This window comes from Semicossyphus pulcher, unplaced genomic scaffold, assembly GCF_022749685.1.
Source record: "Semicossyphus pulcher isolate SPU_LCO1_2020_fin unplaced genomic scaffold, fSemPul1.0.p SCAF_4, whole genome shotgun sequence".
Classification (NCBI taxonomy): domain Eukaryota; kingdom Metazoa; phylum Chordata; class Actinopteri; order Labriformes; family Labridae; genus Semicossyphus; species Semicossyphus pulcher.
Genome location: NW_027211715.1, coordinates 33901941 through 33926310, shown reverse-complemented (window position 1 = coordinate 33926310; position 24370 = coordinate 33901941). Strand labels below are relative to the sequence as shown.

At 47.4% G+C, this 24370-nt stretch overlaps 2 protein-coding genes across 3 annotated transcripts in view; both read left to right on the top strand.

Annotated features, from left to right (window-relative positions):
• Positions 1-10671, top strand: part of mast2 (microtubule associated serine/threonine kinase 2) — a 162432-nt gene extending 151761 nt beyond the window's left edge. Inside the window, exons 20-32 of one of the 2 annotated variants that reach the window (XM_069680601.1) lie at positions 524-625; positions 887-1009; positions 1091-1200; positions 1613-1767; positions 2126-2268; positions 2431-2610; positions 2723-2971; positions 3102-3328; positions 3670-3792; positions 3945-4081; positions 4171-4358; positions 4481-5034; positions 5194-10671. In XM_069680601.1, coding sequence (XP_069536702.1) covers positions 524-625; positions 887-1009; positions 1091-1200; positions 1613-1767; positions 2126-2268; positions 2431-2610; positions 2723-2971; positions 3102-3328; positions 3670-3792; positions 3945-4081; positions 4171-4358; positions 4481-5034; positions 5194-6771 — 3869 coding nt within the window. In that variant the 3' untranslated portion in view covers positions 6772-10671. Of the gene's footprint in view, positions 1-523; positions 626-886; positions 1010-1090; positions 1201-1612; positions 1768-2125; positions 2269-2430; positions 2611-2719; positions 2972-3101; positions 3329-3669; positions 3793-3944; positions 4082-4170; positions 4359-4480; positions 5035-5193 lie in introns of both variants that reach the window. The other variant, XM_069680600.1, reaches the window with a different exon arrangement.
• A 10006-nt stretch (positions 10672-20677) lies between these two features.
• LOC138607700 (heme-binding protein 2-like) lies at positions 20678-23520 on the top strand. The gene is made up of 7 exons (XM_069680342.1): positions 20678-20730; positions 20872-20931; positions 21097-21178; positions 21278-21398; positions 22679-22818; positions 22944-23107; positions 23202-23520. Coding segments are annotated over exons 1-7 (672 nt in total). The 5' UTR covers positions 20678-20728; the 3' UTR covers positions 23305-23520.
• Positions 23521-24370: the final 850 nt, after the last annotated feature.

The following is a 24370-nucleotide window of genomic DNA, read 5'->3' as shown; positions in this document are numbered from 1 at the left end:
CTTTAAGAGGCAGAAAGGACATCAGAAGTTCTCGTCTTGTTCCTATAATCGTCCATGCTACCACGCTAATTAAATACTTGTTATTAATTATGTGTCTATATGACCAAAGGTCGCAGCTACTGAAAGTTTAAGAAGTCGGAAGTGAACTTAATAAGAAGGCAGTTCGGGGGTGCACGTCATCCCCCCTCTCTTCCCCCCATATGTCCTGTCACTCTTCACTGTCCTGTCTAATAAAGGCGATTTTTGAGTTGAATTCAGCTGTGATTCAAAATATAATGTAATTTATAGGTTGTGTAAATGTAACGTCTGCCTTTACCAAATGTTGTGAAAAATGGGGCAAAACTTTTTCTGTAAACCGGCACCGAAGTGTAGTACAGGATGTATACTTTACTTTCCCTAAGTATATATCTTTCTGTACATCATATATTAGAGAGAAAGTTCTGGAAGAAGAGGGAAACAGGAACGTTTTTAGCCTCCAGGTCGGGATGACCGAGTTTGATTTGACCTTGTGTTTGTGTTTCAGATGAGATCATCTGGCCGGAGGAGGATGAAGCTCTGCCTCAGGAGGCTCAGGACCTGATCACCAAACTGCTGAGACAGAATCCTCTGGAGCGACTGGGCACAGGTAACACACGCGCACGCCGTCTGTCTCTGCTCTGTGAATGTTCGCTTAGCGCCCTGTCAGGATGCCGTCCTCTTTGAAATGAAGTTCTCAGAGTTTCAAAATAAAAGTTCAGATCACATGTTCGGCCCAAAGCTGGTCAAATCTGATCCTGTAGTTCCCGACGTTTGTTCTCACCTGTCCCACTCTGTTTCCTCCCTCTCTGATCCTTCACTTTCATGCCCCCTCTCTGGCCTCCTCCTCTATGACTCTTCATCTCCACAGGAAGCGCCTTTGAGGTGAAGCAGCACTCGTTCTTCACAGAGCTGGACTGGAACAGCCTGCTGAGGCAGAAGGCCGAGTTCATTCCCCAGCTGGAGTCTGAGGACGACACCAGCTACTTCGACAGTACGTCTCTGACTTCTTCATCCAACGACGTCTCTTCGTGTCTCACACTGTTAAACTCACCCCTGTATGTGCTTCTCTCAGCTCGCTCTGATCGGTACCACCACGTAGACTCGGAGGAAGAGGACGACACCAATGACGATGAACACGTGGAGATCCGACAGTTCTCCTCCTGCTCGCCTCGCTTCAGCAAGGTAAGCACTAACACACCCATAAACACATCTTATCCATCCATGTTTTTCCGCTTATCCGGGGTCGGCTCGCAGCGACCGCAAGCTAAGCGAGTTAGTCCAGAGGCGTCTCTACCCGGCAACGTTTTCCAGCTCCTCCTTTGTGATCCCAAGGCGTCACCAGGCTGGAGCGCTGTGGACGGGGTTGCAGGAAAACGTACTTGTGTTTTTCTCAACCGCAAAAGTTCCACACTGTTGTTTACTAAAAAGGGGAGTGATTCTGTCTCTATATACCCCAGACTATTTGACATGTTATTGCTTTAACTTTAGCTTGGAGCAGAATGGAGCACATGGAGCCACAGGTCTGATCATGTCGCTGTAGAGGCGTGGCACAGGGTTTAAACTAAAGAGTGCAATGTTGGCATGTTTTGTGCAGGTGTACAGCAGCATGGAGCGTCTGTCTCTGCACGAGGAGAAGAGGACTCCTCCTCCAACCAAACGCAGCCTCAGCGAGGAGGGAGGAGATCGTATCGACAGCCTGAGCGGACTCAAGTCCAGAGATCGATCCTGGCTGGTCGGCTCTCCAGAGATGTGAGTTTATTAATCTCCATCACACCTCACAGCCACGGCCACCTGAGGACCTGTACCTGCTCTTCATTTAATACTTTGCATTATTTTCAGTCCTGAATAAGAACTTTGTTTCTTGTATAAAGTAAGAAAACTAATGTTTAGATCCTCCTCTGTGTTTTAAAGTCTGTTTCTGGTCAGTTCAATATTTCTTAAGGCCATTTGCAGCAAACAGAGCCGACACAATCTTTTGGTTCTGCTTCTGTGCTTTTGGCAGTAAAGTATGTTGACTGGGACCTTATGAAACTGGTATTTTTCACAGCTTTCTGTTGGTGTGCTGTGTTCTTAGTTGTGTACATGCTCTTTATCTTGCCCTCCACAGCCTGCGGAAGCGTCTGTCCGTCTCAGAGTCGTCCCACACAGAGAGCGACTCCAGCCCACCGCTGACAGTCCGGAGACGCTGCTGTTCAGCCATCATCGAGATGCCGCGATTCGCCATCTCCTCGGAGGAGGAGGGAGGCCAAGGTGAAGCTGGGAAATTACATTTTAATGTCAGGAGGAGTGTTGTGTTGCAGTTGCTTCAGAAGAGGCTGTATTAAAACAAGGGTCTAATGAAACGTCTAATATTTGACCTCTATTACTTTGCCGAAACACCCGTATCCTGACTTGTAACTGTTGGCCCCTCAGGTGCAGCAGGAAGTCGTAAGAGCCCCAGCCTGTTGGGACCCTCTGCAGTGAGAGGCCCGAGGTCTGACGAGCTGCCCCTCGCCATCCCAGAGCTCCCAGTGGAGAGAGAGCTGAAGCTGGAGGAGTCTCCCACCACACCCAGCTCCACCTGCAGCCAGCTGAGCAAGGCCACGCTCACACGTCAGTACAAACACGCCTTCTGATCGACATGTCTGAACTGACTGATTCTGTGTTTCTTGGCTTTTTCTTACACACACACGTCAAACCTCTCCTACCTTTGTTCCTGCAGCAGGTAGTTCAGGCGACGTGTGTGATCGTGGCAGCCGAGGGAACGGCAGCAGCGTCGGAGCTGCTAAAGTTGCAGCAGACAGCGACTCTCCGTCGACTCCGAGAGCCATCAGCGACCTGGCGATCCGCAGGGCTCGCCATCGCCTGCTGTCCGGAGACGCTGACAAACACGCAGCGACGCCGAGCTCCAGACCGCTCAACAAGGTCATCAAGTCGGCCTCCGCAACCACGCTGTCACTGATGATCCCTGCAGGTGAGTGGGAAGACGCTGCTGGGTCACGTTTCTCTTCTATATAAAGTTGATTTATTGCAGAAATAACAGAAGAATGAATCTAGAATAAAAGAAAAGAGCAGGTCAAATGTTTGCATCTGTCCGTTTGTAGACCACCACGGAGCCTCTCCATTGGCCAGCCCGATGTCGCCCCACTCACTGTCGTCCAATCCTTCGTCACGTGACTCCTCCCCGAGCAGAGACCTGTCCCCGGCCGTGACCAGCATCAAGCCCGCCATCGTGATCCACCGAGCGGGCAAGAAGTACGGCTTCACCCTGAGGGCCATCCGAGTGTACATGGGGGACTCTGACATCTACACCGTCCACCACATGGTCTGGGTGAGTCAAAGCATCAGTCATTTAATTTTGTCTTAATGAGGGCTGAATATTTACAGGCACCATAATGCAGTTGTTTATATCAGTAAGGTGCATTGATACTGAGGTATGTTAGACTCAGAGTCACTGTAGTGTGGTGTCAGTGTTGTTGCAGTGAGGTGGGGTTCTTGTTGTTGACAGAAGATGGCAGTAAACAACAACAGAACAGGCCTCTTCCCCCGCTCCTAAATGCACCTAACAGCTCTGTTTTCTTCCCCTCTCTCTCTCTCTCTCTCTCTCTCTCTCTCTCTCTCTCTCTCTCTCTCTCTCTCTCTCTCTCTCTCTCTCTCTCTGCTGGCCCTCAGCATGTGGAGGAGGGGGGTCCGGCTCACGAGGCCGGGCTGAGGGAGGGGGACCTGATCACACAAGTCAACGGAGAGGCGGTTCACGGGCTGGTCCACACAGAGGTGGTGGAGCTCATACTGAAGGTACAGATAGACCGGGATCAAAACATTTAAATCACCAAATATCACAAACAAAGACACTGAGTGCGGCCGCAGCAAACCAGACACGTCTGTGTTCTGTGGTGTTTCTTTTCACTCATGTGAAATCATCTGTTATTCTTTCTGTCGTCCGTCAGAGCGGCGCCAAAGTGTCCATCTCTGCCACGCCGTTTGAGAACACGTCCATCAAGGTCGGCCCCGCCCGCAAGACGAGCCACAAATCCAAGATGGCGAGACGCAACAAGAAGACCAAGAACAAGGAGGGACAGGAGAGGTGGGACTCACACCTGTGTTGTCACTTGTGTGTGTGTGTGTAATGTAGGGATTCACTGAGTGAGTTGTTGTGTGTGTTTCCTCTAGCAGTAAGAAGAGGACGTCTCTGTTCAGGAAGATCACCAAGCAGGCGTCTCTCCTCCACACCAGCCGCAGTCTGTCCTCTCTGAACCGCTCTCTCTCCTCAGGGGAGAGCGGCCCCGGCTCGCCCACACACAACCTGTCCCCACGGAGCCCGACGCAGGGCTACAGGTCCACGCCAGACTCCGCCCACTCAGGTGAGAGACACACCTCACCCGCAGATCATCTACATCTAATTCCTCTTGTACAACATCACAACAAAGCCAGCATAAATAAAAAGTGATATTGATATATATGTGATGTCCCACCTCTCTCTCAGTTGGTGGAAACTCCTCTCAGAGCAGCTCTCCCAGCTCCAGCGTCCCAAACTCCCCTGCGAGCTCGGGTCACATCCGGCCCAGCTCCCTGCACGGCCTCGCCCCGAAGCTCCAGCGCCAGTACCGCTCCCCCCGACGCAAGTCTGCCGGCAACATCCCCCTCTCCCCTCTGGCGCGCACACCCTCGCCCACCCCTCAGAGCAGCTCACCCCAGCGCTCCCCCTCCCCCCTGCCCAGCCACGCTCTGGGACAGTCAGCGACGGGTCAGTCATTCCCTGTGAAGCTGCACTCCTCCCCTCCGCTGGTGAGGCAGATTTCAAGGCCCAAGAGCGCAGAGCCTCCTCGGTCTCCGCTCCTCAAGAGGGTGCAGTCGGCTGAGAAACTGGCCTCCTCCCTCTCAAACTCCCCCTCGTCTCCCTCTGGGGTGGCAGCAGCGGGGGAGAAGAAGCTGCCGGTGGGAGCAGCTGTGGGGAGCAGGAAACACAGTCTGGACATCTCACACTCCGAGTTTAAGAAGGAGATTCTGCAGAGAGAGCCGAGCCTGCAGAGCCTCCAGGTAGGACTTCATCACACACCTGATTGAACTATTAATCGTAGCAGCACTTATTTGTGTATTCTGCTTGATAACAAATCTCAGTACGAAAGTTGTGCAGTTTCGTCCCTTCCTGTGCATATTCCTGTGATAACTTGTCTCTTCTTCCACACCGATCTTCAGGAGTCGGCCAGTGAGGGTCTGCTGTCTTCAGGGGGACGTGGTGTCGAGAAGGGCAGCCTCCATAAGCACTCCTCCTCATCCAGGAAGTTGGGGCGTCAGGAAGGGGACGGCAGCCTCAGCGGGGTGCCCGGCTCGCTGGGCCTGACCCCGGGGAAGAGCAAGCTGAAGGACAAACTGTCCGCCATCCGGCAGGACAGAGCCGAGCGGAGGGAATCGCTCCAGAAGCAAGACGCTATCCACGAGGTCGATTCATCTGAGGATGAGACGGATGAGGGCTCAGAGGACAGCCAGGACGGACGCAGGGGGACCACCTTCACCCCCCCTCCCCTGCTGAGGCCCACCACCGTGAGAACAGGTCCTGGAGGCACCCTGCCCTCCCTCTGCCTCTCCCCCTGCACGCCTCACGCCACCTTCACCCACACAGGGCCCTCCTCCATAGGCAGGCCCACTCCCTCGCACACACTCCCCTCCGTCACAGAGACAAAGCCCGCTCAGAGCACCTCCTTACCTGGAGTCAAAGACGCAAGGTCGGCCTCATCAGCTGAAGACAGTACAAGACACGAGAGGAAGGTTCTGGAGCCGAGCAGTACCACAAAACCCACTCAGGGCCCCCTCCCCTTCTCCACCCCGGGCAGTGCATTCATCTCAGTCAGCAAGGACACCTTTCTCAAACCAAACCCTCCACAAGACTCAAAGAGTCCGAGGGGGAAGACGGCACCATCGGAGCCCAGGACTGAGGACAAAACCACAGCCCCTTCTACCACTACTAGTACGACCGACTGCAGAACCACCACAACCAGTACCACAGACTCCAGAACTACCACCACTACCACAGACTGCCAAACCCCTGACAGCCAGGAGACACCTAGAACACCCTGCTCCTCTCCGAGCATCCCCAAGGAGAAGAAGGAGGCCGACAACCGGAGACTTTGTGCTGCAGCTGCTGCCAGTCTGACCATGTCGTCCTCCCCCACCTCTGGCTCCAGCTCCAGCTCCAGCTCCCCGGTTCCACCCCCTGAGAGTGGCGTGGAGAAAGTTGTGTCCCAGCTTGCGACAGTAGCTAAAAGCATTCTAGGTCCTGTCAAACTTAGCACGGCTGCAGACAAGAAGGACCAGAAACCATCCAAAGGTGGACCCCCAGAAGTCCCACCAACAAACCCCCTTTCATTTCCCAAACTAGCCCCTCAGTTGCCTCACCCTCCAGAGTGCCCAGCCAGACAGAAAACTGAGCAAGTTGCCTCTTCTGCCACGTCGCAGAGGTCGGTCAAACCCTCGACGCAGAAAGACTTTGCAGCCCTGCCAACGTCAGCCTCCAAGGACGTCCCAGAACGGCCCACATCAGGGTCTGCAGGTAAGGAGAAAACTGCCGCGCCTGCACCTGCGCAGCAGCTGGGTGCAGCGGCCGCTCAGCCTGCCTTCAAGACCACCCCCAGCTCCTCTGCAGCACCTGAGCCACAGCGCAAGAGGCCCGAACCACAGACGACAACTGCCACATCCAGCACCACCACAACAAGCACCACCACCACCGCCGTGTCCGCCTCCTCGCAACAAGACAAAGCAACCAGCAAGAAGACGTAGCAGCAAAACAAAGCAGAACAAAATGTACAGATCACTCCGCTCAGCGCTGGCTCCAGGTTTTAAAACTCACACAAACTGCATGTTTGGAAGAAAACTTCTTAGTAAAACTTGGCACTAATCAGAGAGTTCGACTGTCAAAGCAAGACGACGTTGTAGAGGAAGAGCTGTCAGAAGAAAAGGCAGATGTGGTAGTTCCATTCCAGCTGTTCTGTGCTCTTATTGTTCACGTGAGTTTCTTGGTGTCCTGACTCTTTGGTTCCTGCTTTCAGACTAAAAGGCACAAGGAGTTTGTTCCTTTCTTCTCTTTCTGCAGATATGTACAGGGCTAGAAATAAAAAGCTGAGTGGTCCACGCTCGTATGATTTTAAAATGTAGACACATCGCACACCTCTCCATCGCTCTTGATCTTCTCGCGCTGCCTCGTTACTTTTGATGTTTGGCAGAGCCTACAAGCATGTTCCTCTGACGGATCAGGACGTGCCTTACCGAACACACTCCTGTCCTCGCCCAGCAACGTCTCCCCGGCCATGACAGGAAAAGGAAACATCGTATCACAGCAATAAAGTGCAGCGTATGTTTAGCAATCTGTGTAAATGCATTACAGTGTTTTTAATAGAACTGAATCTGCACCCAGATAACGAGGCCAAATGAAATTCTGCTCTCGCTGTAGTCCCTCATCATCATTAGAGACAGTAGGTCTGTAACAGGGGAGAGACGCTCCCTGAGCTCTGACTCAAGGTTCAGTGCTCAGATCCCTGGAGATGTAAGCTTCCTGCTCCTCTTAATCTACACGGTAACTCCCCCCCTCCTTATACAGCTGTAAGGGGCCATATTGATTCACAGATTCAAAAGCCAATTCAGCCCGAGTAAAATCCTGTAACAACCCAACGCTAGCATATTAGCATAGCACGATAACTCATCAGTCGCTGTTGTAAACGTCATCCCACTGTGAGCAGAGTTAGCACAGCCCGTTATCAGTGTTTTGGTTCCAAACAAACTGACACCTGATTTCATTGATCACCTGCACACACCACATTCAGCTGAAGAATCCAAACTGAGCATGCTCAGACGGTTGGACCACGTCCTTTTTATCTCTAGCCCTCATCGGCCTCTGACGGCTGCTGTCGTTTTATTTGGTATCTGGACCAACTTGCTGTGTTTTGTTGCCTCTAATCCTGTGAAGTTACCAGACTTTACTTTGTGTAAGTGTGTGTGTGAGGGAGCGAGCGTTTGTTCATTTGTGCATGGTTATCTCTGTATATATATAAGAATATTTAAAGTTCTGTTGTGCTTCTGTTTTATACCTTGAGTGTGTTTGCGTGTGTGTATTTTAGGATTAACAGGACACCCTGATACCTGTGTACGCGGGCCGAGCTCTCTCTCTCTGCGTGTTTAAATCTGGTGTCAGGCTTTGCACAACGCATCAAGACAAAAAATCGCTGAGAGGAAATGTAGCTGAGATGTTTGACTGTAGTGTGTTGGGTCGGGCCTCAGTTCTCTCGCTGCAGTAGGTTAAAACAAAAACTTTATTAACTGTCTTAAAGAGGAATTCTGACATTTGTAAACCTGGGCCATAACTTTGCATTTAATGACACAAAAAGCTAACGGATCAGAGCATGCAGAGCTTTTGAGCTAAAATCACTGTTTTTTTCAATGGAGTCTGGTGGCTTTGAAGAGAGTGATGTAACAGCTGTTTCTGGTTAAGAAATAGGATCTTCCTCTTGAACAAAAAGGCCTGTCTCTGCAGGGATCCTTTCTGTGATGTTGTCAGACACAAGGAACATCTGAGCCTGTCCAAATCCAAAACTTTTTCGTACCAATAAGACCTCAAAATGTGCAAAAACAGGGCCCAGGTTAAAAACAAACCAGGATTCCTCTTTAAATCAGTTCTTTTCGTTATTTCTTTCTTTGATATATCACCTTTAATCTCTTCGGATCACATCCCTGTTTATCTCTGTACATCTGAAAGCAAAACACATTTTGCAGATTGTCTGTATTTTTGGTTTGTTTCACTTTTTGACAAAAAAAAGAAGCGCACACCGAGCCCAGCCCGGGTGTGAGTCCACTGTCGTACGTCTGAATGTGTTCTGCTCCTGTGTCTCTGAAACGCAGGATGTTCCTCTCTGTGTGTCAGAGCTTTCAGGACACTGTTAACCTGGCTGTGGCAATCTCTCTATCATGTTTACATGTTGTTTTTTTATTTTCTTTGTGTGTTTTGTTGTCATGGAACTCGTTGCCTGTAGCAATCAAACCTCCTCCGACAGGCGAGAATAATTACCCACAGCTTGTCCACATGTTTAAGCGACTCCTGCTCATGACGTGCTGTGTTAATATGTAGCTGTGTGATGGAGGGCGTGTAGACAGGAGGAAGAGTCAGCGCACATATGTCTAAATCATCTCGCTCTCGTGCACATGCAGCTTGTTGTTTTGTGGCGTTGCAGAAGTGTGTCTGTGGAATAGATCAGCGGCGTTGAGACTCGCTGAGAGGAAGCAGCTCCCGTCGTTTGAGCTGTGGAGCTCTGAGGATTTATCTGCAGGATTGTTTGGCCAATCAGACGGTCGGGAAATTGATGACAAATCCTTTCATCTTTGGTAGCATAGGACTAATGATCACGTTGGATTTTATTCATACACACAACACAAACTTTGCGTCGTATCATAGGGACAGTAAGATGACGTGAGAGACTCGTTTTGGTGAAGGCAGCACAAAAGAAATCTTAAGTGGAAATCGGGTCAGATCTGTGAGCGAGCATGGACAGATTCAGAAGCACTGAAGGCGTTTAAATGTGCGTTAGGACCGAAACAACAAAGCAAACATAAGCCTGTTGATTTTTTTTTACTTTAAGTAAAACATTTTGTGACGTTATTGTGCAAAAAGCCCATCAGCGTAGATTCTTCTGACGTCCTGACGTTGCGTCAGAAATTGTCAACCAAACCCCATTCAAAAAACAATCATTTTAAAGTTGTTTGCTTGTCTTGTCTTGCAGAAAGACCCGACAAAGCATGACTTTAACTTTTACAAATCTGCATTATCACAAGGTTATTTCTGCATCCTTTTGAAAAGATTATTGCAAGTAAATCACAGCAGAGCATCCACTCTTTCTCTGGATTAAAGGACTTAAACCGTGAAAAAGAGACGACTATATTTGTACTCAAAATCTAAGAGAAGATCTCAAACTGTCGGCTCAATGAATCAGAATTTTGTACCTAAAGCTGGAGCTAAAACTAGATCATATTAAAGCATATATTGGTTTAAAAGGAATCTCTATGAAATATATATATTTATATTAGGACGCAAATAGTTCCAGGTATAAATAAATCCATTAAATGATCAAAATACATAAAAACTCTGGTTGAGTTCTACCTGAAACTTTTTTGCTGATAGATTCGTCCCTGAATGCTCTCGAATCCCGACTAATTAATCACAGGCGAGTTAATTAAATCCTGAAATTTGCTCCTGGCTCAATAATTGTGTCACTAATAATCTTCTGTATCAGTCGGAGGTCCAACCTGAACTTTAATCTCTTCAGGCCGCCTCTGATTTTACTTCACCTCCTGATTAATCACCCGCTGTAGAAGCTGAGTTCTGTTGGTGTTCTGAACCTGTGTGTTTGTGCTCCATCTGCTCTCAGCTGGTCGTCTTATTAGTGCTACACGGACAGCTGCCTCACACACACACACACACACACACACACACACGCTCATAAATATACATATAGATCAATACGATGCCACCTAATGCAGTCTCACTGATGGTATAAACACACACACACGGCTCCTCCCGTGTGTACACATGATGGTCCGGCCATCTGCTGGAGACAGAACAAAGTGTCAGTTTCCCTCGTGGTGTCATTAATCTTAAAGCCCTGAGCCTGTTGACCACACACACACACACACACACACACACACACACACACACACACACACACACACACACACACACAGGGTCAGGTCAGCAAGCACAGACTCTACCCAGAATCCCTCAGGCTTCTCTGTCCGGTCCCATCCAGGTCCGCTCGTGTTCAGCAGTTACACTCTGTTAGTCAGTTTGTCCGACCTCCAGCCTGTGTTTACCCATCATGCACCTCTGCTGCTCTGCGGCTGAGGATCACAAATGACCCACACGTGGCTGCAGAGGTTCATTAAGAAACAAAAAGTCAAACTGAAAGTGTGATCGGACTGTTTTTGAGCCTAAAACTTCTGTTGTGAAGAAAACTCGCCCTCACAGCATCTTCGATTTATTCCATCCGTCTTTTTTCTGCAGAGGATTGTTGTAGAGGATTTTTTTATTTCATGCATTTTGAGGAAAATGAATTTATTCTGGACATTTTGTCCCCAAACTTTTTAAGCTTGTTCCTGTGCCTGGCAGCCAAACCAAATCATTCTTTTTATCATTTGAAACGTATCTTCAGAAGACTTTCCCACGTTGCAGCTGTCAGCTTGTCAGAAGCTTGTCTTGTGCTGATGATTCTCTCTCTGCTCGCCACAAGGTACTAACTCGAGAGGTGGCACAAAAGTGGAAATCAGGTCAGGTGTGAGAGAGAGCGTGGACAGATTCAGAAGCTGCAAAAGAACATGACTTAAGCCTGTTGATTTATTTCAACTTAAAGTAGAATTTTTGTGACGTCATTTTGCAAAAAGCACATCAGCGTAGAAGTTCTGACGTTGCATCAGAAATTGTCAACCAAACCCCATTCAAAAAACAAGCATTTTAACAATTCTTTGCTTGTCCTGCAGAATGACCCAACAAAGCATGACTTTCACTTTAACAAACCTTCAGAGAACTTTACCAGGATCTTGTTGCAGCTGCTGGCTTGTTTAAAACTCGTCTTGTGCCGATGATTCTGTCTCTGCTCGCCACCAGATAAGAAATCCAGAAACTGATTAAACGAGCGGTTGTGATTCTGTCAGTTTTGTCCGTAACGAGCTTCCGTACACTCTGACTCTGAGCATGTGGAGTTAGCAGCTCTGACTGTGAGGCACATAGACGATCCCAACATGTGGCTTTGGGTATGAAGAGGTACGAGGTGAAGCCTTATTACACACACACACACACACACACACACACACACACACACAGGTTCATGAGATTCAGTGGTGTTTCGTGTGCAGTCTGTTCAGCTTGTGTCTGTCTGAGGAGCTCCTTAATCGACTTTTATGGACTGGACTTTTTGCAGACGAGGGCAGTATTTCCACGCCGTGCGTCTCGTGTTTGTCTTTAAAGAGCGATGAAGAGGAGGAGGAAGGTTCAGCCGCGCTCCGTAAAAGCTCGAGAAAGACGTTAAGAGAGAAAAAAAACATTGCTAGAGTAAAACCAGTGCAATATCTTTTTATTTTTTATTGTGGTAAAAGCATGTTGTTGTCAATCTTACCTTACAACAATAATAAAGTTTTTTTATGTACGCTTCGTGTTTATGATGTTTTCTTCTCTCCATCAGCACCTTCACGGGACACATCATGCTTTTTACATTAAGGCAGCTTTTACAGACGTTTCTGAACTCATAAAGTCAGACATTAAATGATGAGTGGACTCTAAGGCTGCTGCTGCACTGCAAAACACAGCTGTCCAATCAGGTCTCTTTATCTCTGTAAGTCTTTAAAGCAAAGTTCCAGTTTATAAAACTTTGGGCTTCGTTTTGAAGTTTCACTTTTACCAACAATTAAAGATCGACTCCCCTTTTTACCTGCACTCAAACTGTCCTCATACCACCACATATGTTCTGTGTTTCATGCTTTCTTCAACGTTTCCTCTGACCTGCATGTTCGGACCAGAAACACGTGTTCAAAGTTCAGAAATGGCTTCAGGTTTGTAAGATTTAGGCAGCGAACAACTTGGCTAGATTTAGAAAAACAAGACTCAAAACCTCATATGTGTCTGACTGCAGCAGGACTGTCCTGACGAGGCCGATGACAACTTCTGTGAAAGCAGGTGAGTGCTGCGGACGTAGGTGAGGACAGCGCACGAGCAACGGAGGAGCAGCCCCGCCTACTCCCCAAACAAAGTATCCAGAGTCATATAGACAGAGAGTGGCGTCAGTGGAGGTCCAATATGCTCCATATAATTCCCTCCAAGCACACGCAGACACAAGTGGTTTTAACATTATCTAAGTAAAATATAAACAAGCACAACAATGACCTCGTTGGCTCCATGCTATCAAAGGGAATATTTTATATGAGGTGCATAAACCTTAGCGGAGCCGAGTCCTTGCTTGCTGCTGCTTGCAGGTGATGAGTCAGCTCAACCCTAACCCTTCAAAATAAAAGCACGATTACTTATAGTAAACGAAAAGATGCAAGGCAATGTATGTGTAAAATAACACCTGATTTAAATACCAAATCAATTTAGGTTTTTACATTAATAATGTGAACAATACAATGGCAACTGGCAATTACACTCCATGATCCGCCATGGCGATGTCGCAACTCTCTCTCTCTACGGCTGTGAAAGTACCGCTACAGCTACACCCTTGGAAGGAGGCGGTCTACAGAGGATGCTCCATTCATAGCACGCGTAGACCGTTAAAGGCGAACTGAAATGAGAGTGTCTGGTCTACCCTTGCGTCGCCTAGCAACAGGTAGCTTGCGGGCTAAGTAGCTAGCATAACTAACGTCACGTAAGTTAACCTAGTCCACCATCTCGTTTGAATTGCTGCGCAATGCATCTCGGGATACGCTGGGCCGCAAAGGATGCACCCGATGGATCCTTCGCCGCCGGGGTAACAGAGGACGCATTTGTCAGCCGCATCTGAAGGAGCCTTCGACGCGCTTCTGTGACGCAATCGGCCTTCAAATACAAAACAACAATTATTAAATTCACAAGAAAAAAATATGAATTTGGCGATTAGACCCATCGTGAAGTCTTCATGTATCCGAAAGGGATAGTGAGGCAGAGAGCAGGATAGGACACCCTGATGGTGTCTAGAAACAGGTGGTGGTGATGAAGGAAGCACGGATGCAGGACGTGATGAGGAGCTTCTGGAGAGCTGAACCTGGACACTGAACAAACTGAGCAGCAGAGAGGAGCGCTGATTGGAAGTGTGACTGCAGCAGGATGATTGGCTGATTAAGGTCGTCTGGTTTGATACTTAAAAGAGTAAACGCCCACGATCAGCTGACCGGAGAAGCAGAAAGCTCCAAGCTAATCAAACATCTCACACAACACACCTGGTGTTAGTGCACGATGGTGATCGACCACATGTAGAGTAGCTCAGGAAAGCTCTTGTTTTCTGTCACTGTTTTACAAGGAGACAGAAATGTAGGGCAGCTGTATCAGGATTTAGTTTGCAGATGTAGCGTCTTCTCTGAGTAACCCGGAGTTACACAGGTGAGACGGGTTTGGAAATACCTGTTGTTGCTGCCATAACGACCGTTTAAAAGAAAGTCATTCGCCTTCATTTTATTGGCGAGGAGACAAAATTATTTTAAAAAACGTGAACATGGAAAGACGAGCGCTTTGCTGAAAAGTCTTTTTTTACAGTGTATTTATTCTCCGTCTGTCGCTCCTCCAGTCGCTCCTCCCCTCCTCTCTTTGTTCATGCCGAGCGTTTGATTCCCGCTCATTTGTCCTCATCACGTCCTGCTGTCCTTCTGGACTCTGAGGCTGAGCACAAAAGTGGCAGTAAATTATGTGTAAACTCATTTCCCTGCACGTCTGCATGTTATCAGTAAAGTGGCTTCATGCACTCAGTTAAGCTGTGGTTTTCTTGCCGCTCTGAGCTCCCTAATGGGGCTTCAAATGGGCCGATCAGAGGCTGGACGTGTGTCCGCTGTCTGTCTCTGTCTCTGCGGGAGATTTCAGGCGTCTTAATGGTCTTGAGAGACGGCTTCAGCGGGGCTCGCAGCACACTTACGGGGGGTAATGGTTAATCTGTGCAGCGCCGCAGGGCCGCCGCGCTTCCAGGAACAAATGACGGTAAAATGGAGCTCCATTATCTTTCCTCAACGCTTGTGCAGCTTCGTGCTAAAACGCCTCACTCTCCCGCCAATGGACTGCTGAGGTCAGGGGTCACACTGCCTGATTTAAACACCACCTACCGCTGCATTCTGGGATAATTGGGTCCCTCTCCCCCTCTGCCTCACCCTCCTTCCCCATCTCCTTTCCTTCCATCCATCCAGGCGTCCGCTGGGAGCTGTCACAGCGGAGGAGGAGAGCGAAGGGCCTCTCTCAGTCTTTACTGGAGGTCCAGAGGGGATGGAGGTGCACACGAGGAGCTCTGACAGCAGGCGAACAGCCGTCCTACACACACACACACACACACACACACACACACACACACACACACACACGAGAAAGGAGCAGTGACAGGCAGGCAGCGCAGGGTGATGAATTGCCAGCTTCGCCTCGCTCTGACACGGCTCTACATGACCGGGCAAATTCATTCCAGGCTGCCGGGGAGGGAGGGAGGAGGAAAGGAGGCGAGGGAGGGAGGAAGCATCGAAGGGCGAGCAGGGGAATGTCGGGAAAACAAGACCCAAATATATTGACTTCCTGTGTTTGTGCCCGGCCATGTGCCATCCGTCAAATAAGGAAAGTGAATCCATCAGAAGCAGAGGTGCCTTTAACTTTAAATGACTGCTACCTGGCATCGGGTGGTCACAGCATGGCGCGTCTGCTGAGCTCAGATCATTAGAAACCTCTGAAACACATCACATGTAGTATTCTTCCTGCACCTTTAAATAAAGTCTGATACATTGATTTCTCTTTCTCGTCTCAGACTCTCCTGAAACCAACATGGTATCCTTCACCGTGTTCTTACAGTCAGTAAACTCAGCAGTGAGCGTGTAAACAACACAACTTTAACCAGACTGTCCTCTAAATGTGCTGAATGTTCCTGTAAAACTCACAGCAGCAAGAAACCAACGACTACACCACACAGAGAGTGATGGGAAAGATAAATAAGTGTGTGTGTGTGTGTGTGTGTGTGTGTGTGTGTGCGTGTGTGTGTGTGTGCGTGTGTGTGTGTGTGCGTGTGTGTGTGTGTGTGTTTCATTGATTTTCATGTTTTTCCCTGCAGCCTGAAGTCCGTGCTCTTCTGTCTGCACACTCCGGCCCATAAACCCTCCGTACCACCCGCTGGGAGACGTGAAAGCACGATCACACGGATAAAAACGAGGTTGTTTTTCTCTGGTTACTAAAAGCCGACATTTTGATGTTTTCACTGACAGAAACTAAAAGTAAAAGTTTGTGCTGAAGAGTTTAAAAAGAAAAGTTTCTTTATTATTTCTGAGCACGAGACGAGATCGAGACATCACGTCTCTGTGAGTCAAGCTGGAGATAAGATGTGGTTAGCCTAGCTTAGCATGAACACTGGAAGCAGGGGCTTTCCTAGTTTCCTAGGTTGTGAAAAGTGAAAAGTGTCGCCTGCTAAGTACTGTAGAGAACAGTCAGCTCGGCCCGTGTTAGGAGAGGCCGGCTGGAGTTCCTACACTGAAGCTGAGCTAAGCACCGCTGCAGACGGCGTCAGGTACTTTAGCCCCTTCAAAGAGTCCTCATATAAACAAACATGTCAGTTTAAGTGCACGCTGTGTTTTAGTTTCTTGTCACCGCTTCACGTTGACGTCAGACAGCTCCTTCCCTCGGCACTATGTTTCACTCTGCACATCGGCCCTGTATCCCTACGCCTGCAGCGCACGGTGTCGGATCAGCTGTTTGTGTCAGCGATTTGTAGACAGGACAACAAAGAAAAGAAAGCACAGCGGGGACGAGGCGACATTGTCACATGCCGTGAAGAGTTTTATGCCGTATGTCAGAAGTATTCATTTTGGTAAAGTTTGTAATATTTCCTTCGTCCCTGGTTCGAGTCCCAGTTCAGACGTAGTGGACGTACTCCGGCTTCCTCCCGCAGTCCAAACACATGCTCGTTAGCTTCATTAAATCTAAAATCGCCCGTAGGTGTTAATGTGTGTGTGAGAGGTTGTCTGTCTCTGTGTGTCAGCCCTGTGATTGGCTGGTGACCTGTCCAGGTGTAACCCCGCCTCTCGCCCAATGACAGCTGGGATAGGCTCCACCCCCTCCCTGAACAGGATAAGTGGTGTAGATGATGGATGGACATTTACAGTCTTCACTTTCAGTGCGCTCTCCTGAACGGCCACAAGGGGAAGCAAAGAACAAAGTAAGTTCAGTTTCCTCGTCACCGTTAATGAGCGGACTTCAGTGATTAAATCTGCCTCCTGATTGGTCCGTGGCCTGGCAGAGAGAGATTACATCCCATTATTCCCAGTTTTCTAATTGGTCTCTGTAGGAAGCAGGTGCCAGGTACTTAATGAGGCCTGTTGTGGCTGATGTATGAGCACTGTAGCGTCTCCCCGGCCGCCCTCAGATGATGATGCCTGTGAGACTAATAGCACATGAAATAGCTGCCAGCGAGGGGACGAGCAGAGACGGATTGTCGTGGAGGCAGAACGCACGTTTCTGTTCAAATCGATAAATCTGTGTGAAAGTGAGACAGGTGGTCAGAGGACAGGTGTTTTGTCTTTGTTAAAACTTTGAGGAGAAGTCACTCCAGGACAGAACGGACACATAACTGCAATGAACCTGAAGCCTTCAGCCTGTCGTGGTCTCCCTTCTGTTGGAGAAATTCACTGATCATGAAGTTTTTAGTTTTTTTAGCGTGTCGTCACAGGTTTTCTGTTCCCATCAATGCCGATCGGATCCATAATTACCCAGGTCTGCTGCAGAGTCATGTGACCCGGGTCTGAAAGCTGATTGTAACCTTTCCCACTCAGCAACAGAGCCGGGTGTGAGTGGGTTCTTTGACCAGAGGGGAAACGGCTTAACAGTCATCAAGTCTTTGTTCAGGTCAATCATTTTTGTTTCTCAAATCAGTCTTCATCTTCCACGCTGGTGTTTGCAAGAGATCAGATTGGCTTTGTCTGCAGACATCACCAACTTATCTGCAGAGGGCTTCACACCGCTCTGTCACCGCAGCACGGGCTGTTTGAAGGCACTCTGCTGCTCGTCCATCACTCCTCTAGTTTGACTTCTTCTTTGTTTGTTGTGTTGCGATGATGCAAAACACTTTAAATTCAGTTTGAGGACCCAGACTGAGACTGATGTAGAAATCTGACCGGCTCCAAATGTGTCTTTAATAATTTGCATGTTGCAGAAATCATGCGTCACTTTAGTATGTGGACTAAAAGCTTCAGGTCTGACACTTTTATATTAAAATCCTCCTGACGTGACCTTTTCCTCGACGAGCTGTTTACCTGATTTCATCCCCCCTGCAGATTTAACAAAGGACATCGTTAAGGGTTTTAGCTGAACTCACCTGAACAGAGGAGAAGTGTCCTGCAGAGACCTTCAGGTGTGTGTGTGTGTGTGTGTGTGTGTGTTAGAGGGGAAGCCACAGACACACAATCAGGGCCCGACAAAGACCTTCCTCTTGACTCTGTGAACAGAAAGCCTGCTGCTCGACAAAGGACAGATATAAAGGGGTTAAGAGCTCCAGATGTGTGTGTGTGTGCGCGTGTGTGTGTGTGTATGCGTGTGTGTATGCGTGTGTGTGTGAGGACTGTGTGGGCACCCTGGGTCTCCATCAGTGTCTGGCTGATTGATTGGGACGTCAGCCAAGATAAAAGATCCCGTCCTCACAGCACGGCCACGCAACGCCCCGGGGAGAGAGGCACACGCTAACACACACACACACACACACACGTGCACGCGCACACACACACACACACACACACACACATGCGCACACACACACACACACACATGCGCACACACACACACACACACACACACACACACACACACACACACACACAGAGGCATGCACTTGGATACCTGCACTGAATACAGATCTGCTCCTGCTCTCCTGGCTGTGTTTAGACTCCCGAGGCCGGCTGCTGTGTGGCTGCTGTGTGGCTGCTGTGCGGCTGCTGTGTGGCTGCATGAACACAGACCTGTGCAGGTGCATTATTTTCACGTCAGACTTGTAAAGTAAAAGCTTTTCTATAAATCAGTGCAACTCATCACACGTAAAAACCCCAGAGCGCATGTTTAAAATTCACAAACAACCACATACATCACATGTGAAAGCATCAATTTCAGTTCTAATGAGACATTGGAAACACATTTCCTGTGTGTAGAAGAATGTGTGTGTTGTTCATCAGGTGTTTAACTGCAGGTAAACCTGTGAAACAGATACCAGCCAGAAATAGATACATGTCCTCCTATGCATCCTGCAAACAGAGGTGACTGCTCCAAACGAAGGAGATCAAGTGTCTCAGGGTCTTGTTCATGAGTGAGGGTAAAATGGATCGTGAGTTTGACGGGTCGGTGCAGCATCACAGTATTGCGTGGGCTGTACCGGACCGTCCTGGTGAAGAAGGACTTCCGAAGTTCCAACCCTCACCTGTGGTCATGTAAGAATGACGTCGCGGATACAAGCGACCGAAGTGAGTCTCCTCTGCAGGGTGTCCGGGCTCAGCCTTAAAGATAAGGGAAAGGAGCTCGCTGGAGGAATTATATATCCTGTCTGGCCTGGGGACGCCTCAGGATCCCCCAGGAGGAGCTGGAACATGTTGCTAGGGAGAAGGAAGTCGGGGCTAACTTGCCTAGCCTGCTGCCCGCGAGCCGACCTCCGGATAAAAGGAGGAAAATGGATGGATGGATGAAGTTCCTCAAAGTTCCTCATCTGATGAATGTAAACAGGTTTTTTTGGACGCTCACTCAACAACAGCTGAGGTGTCGTATAACATGAGAACAGAATAGAAAAGGAAACTAAATGAAGTCTTTGTAGGAAGTAAACAGAAGAATAAAAAGTTTTATCATGTATCAGCAATAGTTTGTCTTTTTACCTGTAACTTCTTTGCATTTTAAAAGCAGCCTCTCATGTTTTTAACCCTTTACATCCTTCATGCATATACACAGATGCAGACACACATAATAATGAGCTGAACATTCAGTGACACATGTGAATCGTCTCTGTTGTAGCAGCCAGTGTAAACACACGCCTCTCTTACACACGCTCAGTTCAGAGTTCGTCCTGCAGGGGGTGCTGCTGCTGCACGTCTCTCTTTGTTTTGTGTCTCCAGTTTCTCCTCATTCATTCTTTCAGACATCTCATTCTGCTTTTCAGAGGCCACTTTATCATTCTCTTTATCTGTGTGTGTTGTTGGACTCCCTCTCTGCCAGCTGGAGATGTAAACTCACACCAGGCCCCGACCCTCCACCTCCTCCACCTCCTCCACTCGCTCTCTCTGACTTCTGTTCATTCGCCCATTCATTTTTAACCTCCCTCCCTCCAGGGCTGCCCTGAAGGGGGGAAACAGGGGAAAGCCTCCTGGGGCCCAGGTGCTGGAGATGCCCCTGTAGGCAAACATTAAGCTTGCTCAGCCGACATGTAAGCGTTGAAAACTAGTTCTTAAACTGAACAGAAATACTCCCCATTACTTTTACAACGTCACGCCTTTGTAATTGTGTGCCCTCATTGTTTCCACCTGCGTCTGGTTAGGCTCACCTGTGTCTGATTACCCCGTGTGTGTTTAGTCTCTGTTTCTTCCCTTCTGGGCCAGGTCGTCTCAGTGTTCGTGAAACCCTCCGATAATCGCGGACTTGGTCTATCGGCTTGTCTTCAGAACTTTCTGGCATTGTTGTCCCTGCTGCTGTGTTGACCCTGTCACATCCCGTCTGCCTCGACACTGCCCCTACTGTTCACGTGCAGACTGCATCTCGAGTACGTGCACAGCCGACGCTCCGAACAGACGCAGGGAACACAGGGAGTTAAAAGCAAGAATATCTTCATGTGGATGTTCCTCGTAGCTCTTAATGTGTTCTCACCTGTGTTGTTTGGGTTTAAGTCTTCCCAGTGTCTTTGGGTTCCCATTGGTCACAACACTGAGTGTCCTGGCGTGTGTTGGATTCAGGGAGTGGCCAGTTTGCCTTTCATAACCAGAGTGGACCAGACGGTGAGGATACCATTTTCCCAAGCACCGAACCCAACGCTCTGAAACCATGTAAGTACAAGTTCACTGTCTGAGATAAAAGTGATTTAGTTGAAATGTATCAGTGTATGAATTTAGTTTCTCTTTTGGCATGAACAAAACAGCTCGTTAAGTCTCAGTGCCGGCTGAAAACACTCGTTATGTGTCTCTCAGGAATGTTCTTTCCGGGCTGGTTGGCGTCCTGCTGGTGCTAACAGCGGATTCCAGAGTTGGGTAAGAAGCCTGAATTTCAACCCTTCTTTCGGTAAATTAAAGCATTTGACCAAACTTATGGATGTAGAGGAAGATTGTTGATATATGAATCACATTTCTACCCTTGCACGGACGAGTATTATCTCTTAATGACTGCATTTGTTCCTTTTTGCTCTAATTAAACAGAAACTCATCTGCGTTAAAGATGTGCAGAGAGACAGAAGAATGCCTGCTGTTTGATCTGATTTGTGAGAGCAACAACTACGAGGTGAGTGTGTCGTGTGGTGAGTGTGTCGTGTAAACCTGTTCACATTTCAGGTGGAAGAAACCTTCAAAAGACTCCACCCTGTTTGTTCATGTCACTCAGGCCCGTCACTACAACTCGGTGAAGTGGGTTTCCACCGACGAGCCTTCATGTTTCATGGAGATCGCAGCAATGAGAGCTTTCAGACGACTGTTTCAATACATCTCTGGTGCTAACGACCAAGGTGTGTGTGAGTACTCGGATAGGTTGAGGTCTCCACCACCTGCTCACTATAGGCTTCATTATCCTGCCTAATACACAACTATTTTATAAGAGTCAATAATTTTACACAAAATATTGATTTGGAAATTATTCTATTAATTTAAAAAGATTATACTCACGTTTAAAATAGTGCGTTATACTCACAGTCAGAGCTGTGTCAATAGCAACAGTTAGCAATGGTTAACTGAGCTAAGCTAGCTGTTATTACTCACATCAACATGAGCTAACCTAGCTGTTATTACTAGCATTACAATGAGCTAACCTATCTGTTATTACTCACATTAAAATTAGCTAAGCTAGCTGTTAATACTTGCATTAAAATGAGCTAACCTAGCTGCTATCACTCACATTAACATGAGCTAACCTAGCTGTTAATACTAGCATTAGAATCAGATAACCTAGCTGCTATCACTCACATTAATATGAGCTAAGCTAGCTGTTATTACTCACATTAAAATTAGCTAAGCTAGCTGTTAATACTTGCATTAAAATGAGCTAACCTAGCTGTTATTACTAGCATTACAATGAGCTAACTTTTCTGTTATTACTCACGTTAACATGAGCTAACCTAGCTGTTATTACTAGCATTACAATGAGCTAACCTATCTGTTAATACTCACATTAAAATTAGCTAACCTATCTGTTATTACTCACATTAACATGAGCTAAGCTAGCTGTTATTACTAGCATTACAATGAGCTAACCTAGCTGTTATTACTAGCATTACAATGAGCTAACCTAGCAGTTAATACTCACATTAAAATGAGCTAAGCTAGCTGTTATTACTCACATTAACATGAGCTAAGCTAGCTGTTATTACTAGCATTACAATGAGCTAACCTAGCAGTTAATACTCACATTAAAATGAGCTAACCTATCTGTTATTACTCACATTAACATGAGCTAACCTATCTGTTATTACTCACATTAACATGAGCTAAACTAGCTGTTATTACTAGCATTACAATGAGCTAAACTAGCTGTTAATACTTACATTAAAATGAGCTAACCTATCTGTTATTACTCACATTAACATGAGCTAAGCTAGCTGTTATTACTAGCATTACAATGAGCTAAGCTAGCTGTATTTGTATCTGCTGTATCTGGTTTGGCTTGTGACCAGAGAACAGAAATATTTTAGCAGGTTTGTTGGACATTTAGGTCAGAACGTTTGCTTTGGGGTCTTGTTAAGGTCTTGTTATGCATTTCTTTTTGTGACATTGTATTTTCTGAATGTTTCAGGACAGAAAGTTGAGATGACATCTCCTGTAATTATGAGGATGCCTGGGGGCAAGAGATTTTGGAGCATGGGTATCTATACGCTGAGTTTCGTGCTGCCATCTAAACATCAGGAGACTCCCCCCAAACCTACTAATGATAGGGTAATCTTTCCCTCAACACAGAAGAATAAAACACATTAAGCTTCATTTAGCCATAATCATGTTTGAATTTCACTGTGAGGTTTGCCTTCAGCTCTGACAGCTTATGAGACTTTGCTGCCTCGCAGGTGTACGTCCATCAAATGCCAGAAATGAAAGTGTACGCTCAGAGCTACGGAGGATGGATGACGGGCGTTACTGACAGATACAAAGCCTACAGTCTGTCCTCTGTGCTCGACTCGGTGGATGCAAAGTACGAAAAAGTCATCCACTATGGTGTTGGCTACAACAGGTAAACAAATCACCAGGATGTACATTAAAGAGAAAGCAGAGCTTCAGTATGTGATGATGATTTTATATTCTGTGTTTGTGTTTGTTTCTTGCAGTCCGATGACGATGTTAGACAGGCACAATGAGGTGTGGTTTGTCGCTCACGATGATCCGAAGTGTTCCAGCAGTGAGGAGAAGGAGTTTTCTCTTTTCAGTTAAATGTTTTTGGCTGTGTGAAACGACGCTCACAGCAGACGGTGTATAAGCAGAGATGTTGTAGCTTACTTCAAGTAGAGTCATAAAAATTAACTGTCCAGTGAGACCACAGAGATGTGGAAGGGGAATGAATTGAATACACTGTTTGTGACGATGGGTTGACACCGGTTTGTCTGCTGGCTTTCTGATATATTCAATAAAGTTACTCTTTTGCATTGATTTCTTTTTGTTCTCAGTCAATCTCATTGCTTGTGTTTGGAGCTAAACTAAAATGTGTCCAAACCAGCTGGCTTAAAAACAATCCATTCTTACTTCAGATTAAAACAGTGATGGCACCACTATCAGAAGCTCAACAGACTGGTGAAAACAGCAGGGAGACTATTTCATTGATAAATGCAATCACTGTGATGGACAACGTGTCTCCACCTCCTTTCGTTGTAAAATAGTTAAACACAAATGTGCCAACTTTTTCCAGTCACCTCAGAAAGCTGCTCTGAGCCTGGCTAACTTTAGCCAGGAGGCTAACGTTACGGTTAATCTGACTGACCAAGAGGTAGCTAGCGCCAGTGAAGGCACCACCACTACCATGTCTGCCTCTAAGAAGGAAGATTAAGTGGATCATTGTCAGTGTATATGTATGTGTTTAAATAGGAAAGAGCATGTCGAGATAGTGCGCACATTTATTGATATGAATAAACAGAATATTTGAGGGCCCTTCACTGGAGCCATTCCTCCTGTTTGTAACCAGTGGAGTCGCCCCCTGCTGGTCAGTAGAAAGAATGCAGGTTTAAGGCACTTCTACTTCTCTTCTGAAACGAGAGGCCACGTTTGAATCGGGGCTCAAAAAAGTGTGTCGCTTTCATAATGCAACTGCTCAACTCACTTGCACCCACGTTACACAGAGTAAAAGTAAGCAGACTTTGTATGAGCTCTCTTTTAACTCTTTACACGACGACTTGTGACAACACTGAAATGTGTGTGTGTGTGTGTGTGCGTGTGTGTGTGTGTGTGTGTGTGTGTGTGTGTGTGCCTCGTTTGAATCTGAATTTGTAAAACTTAAATAGCTTTC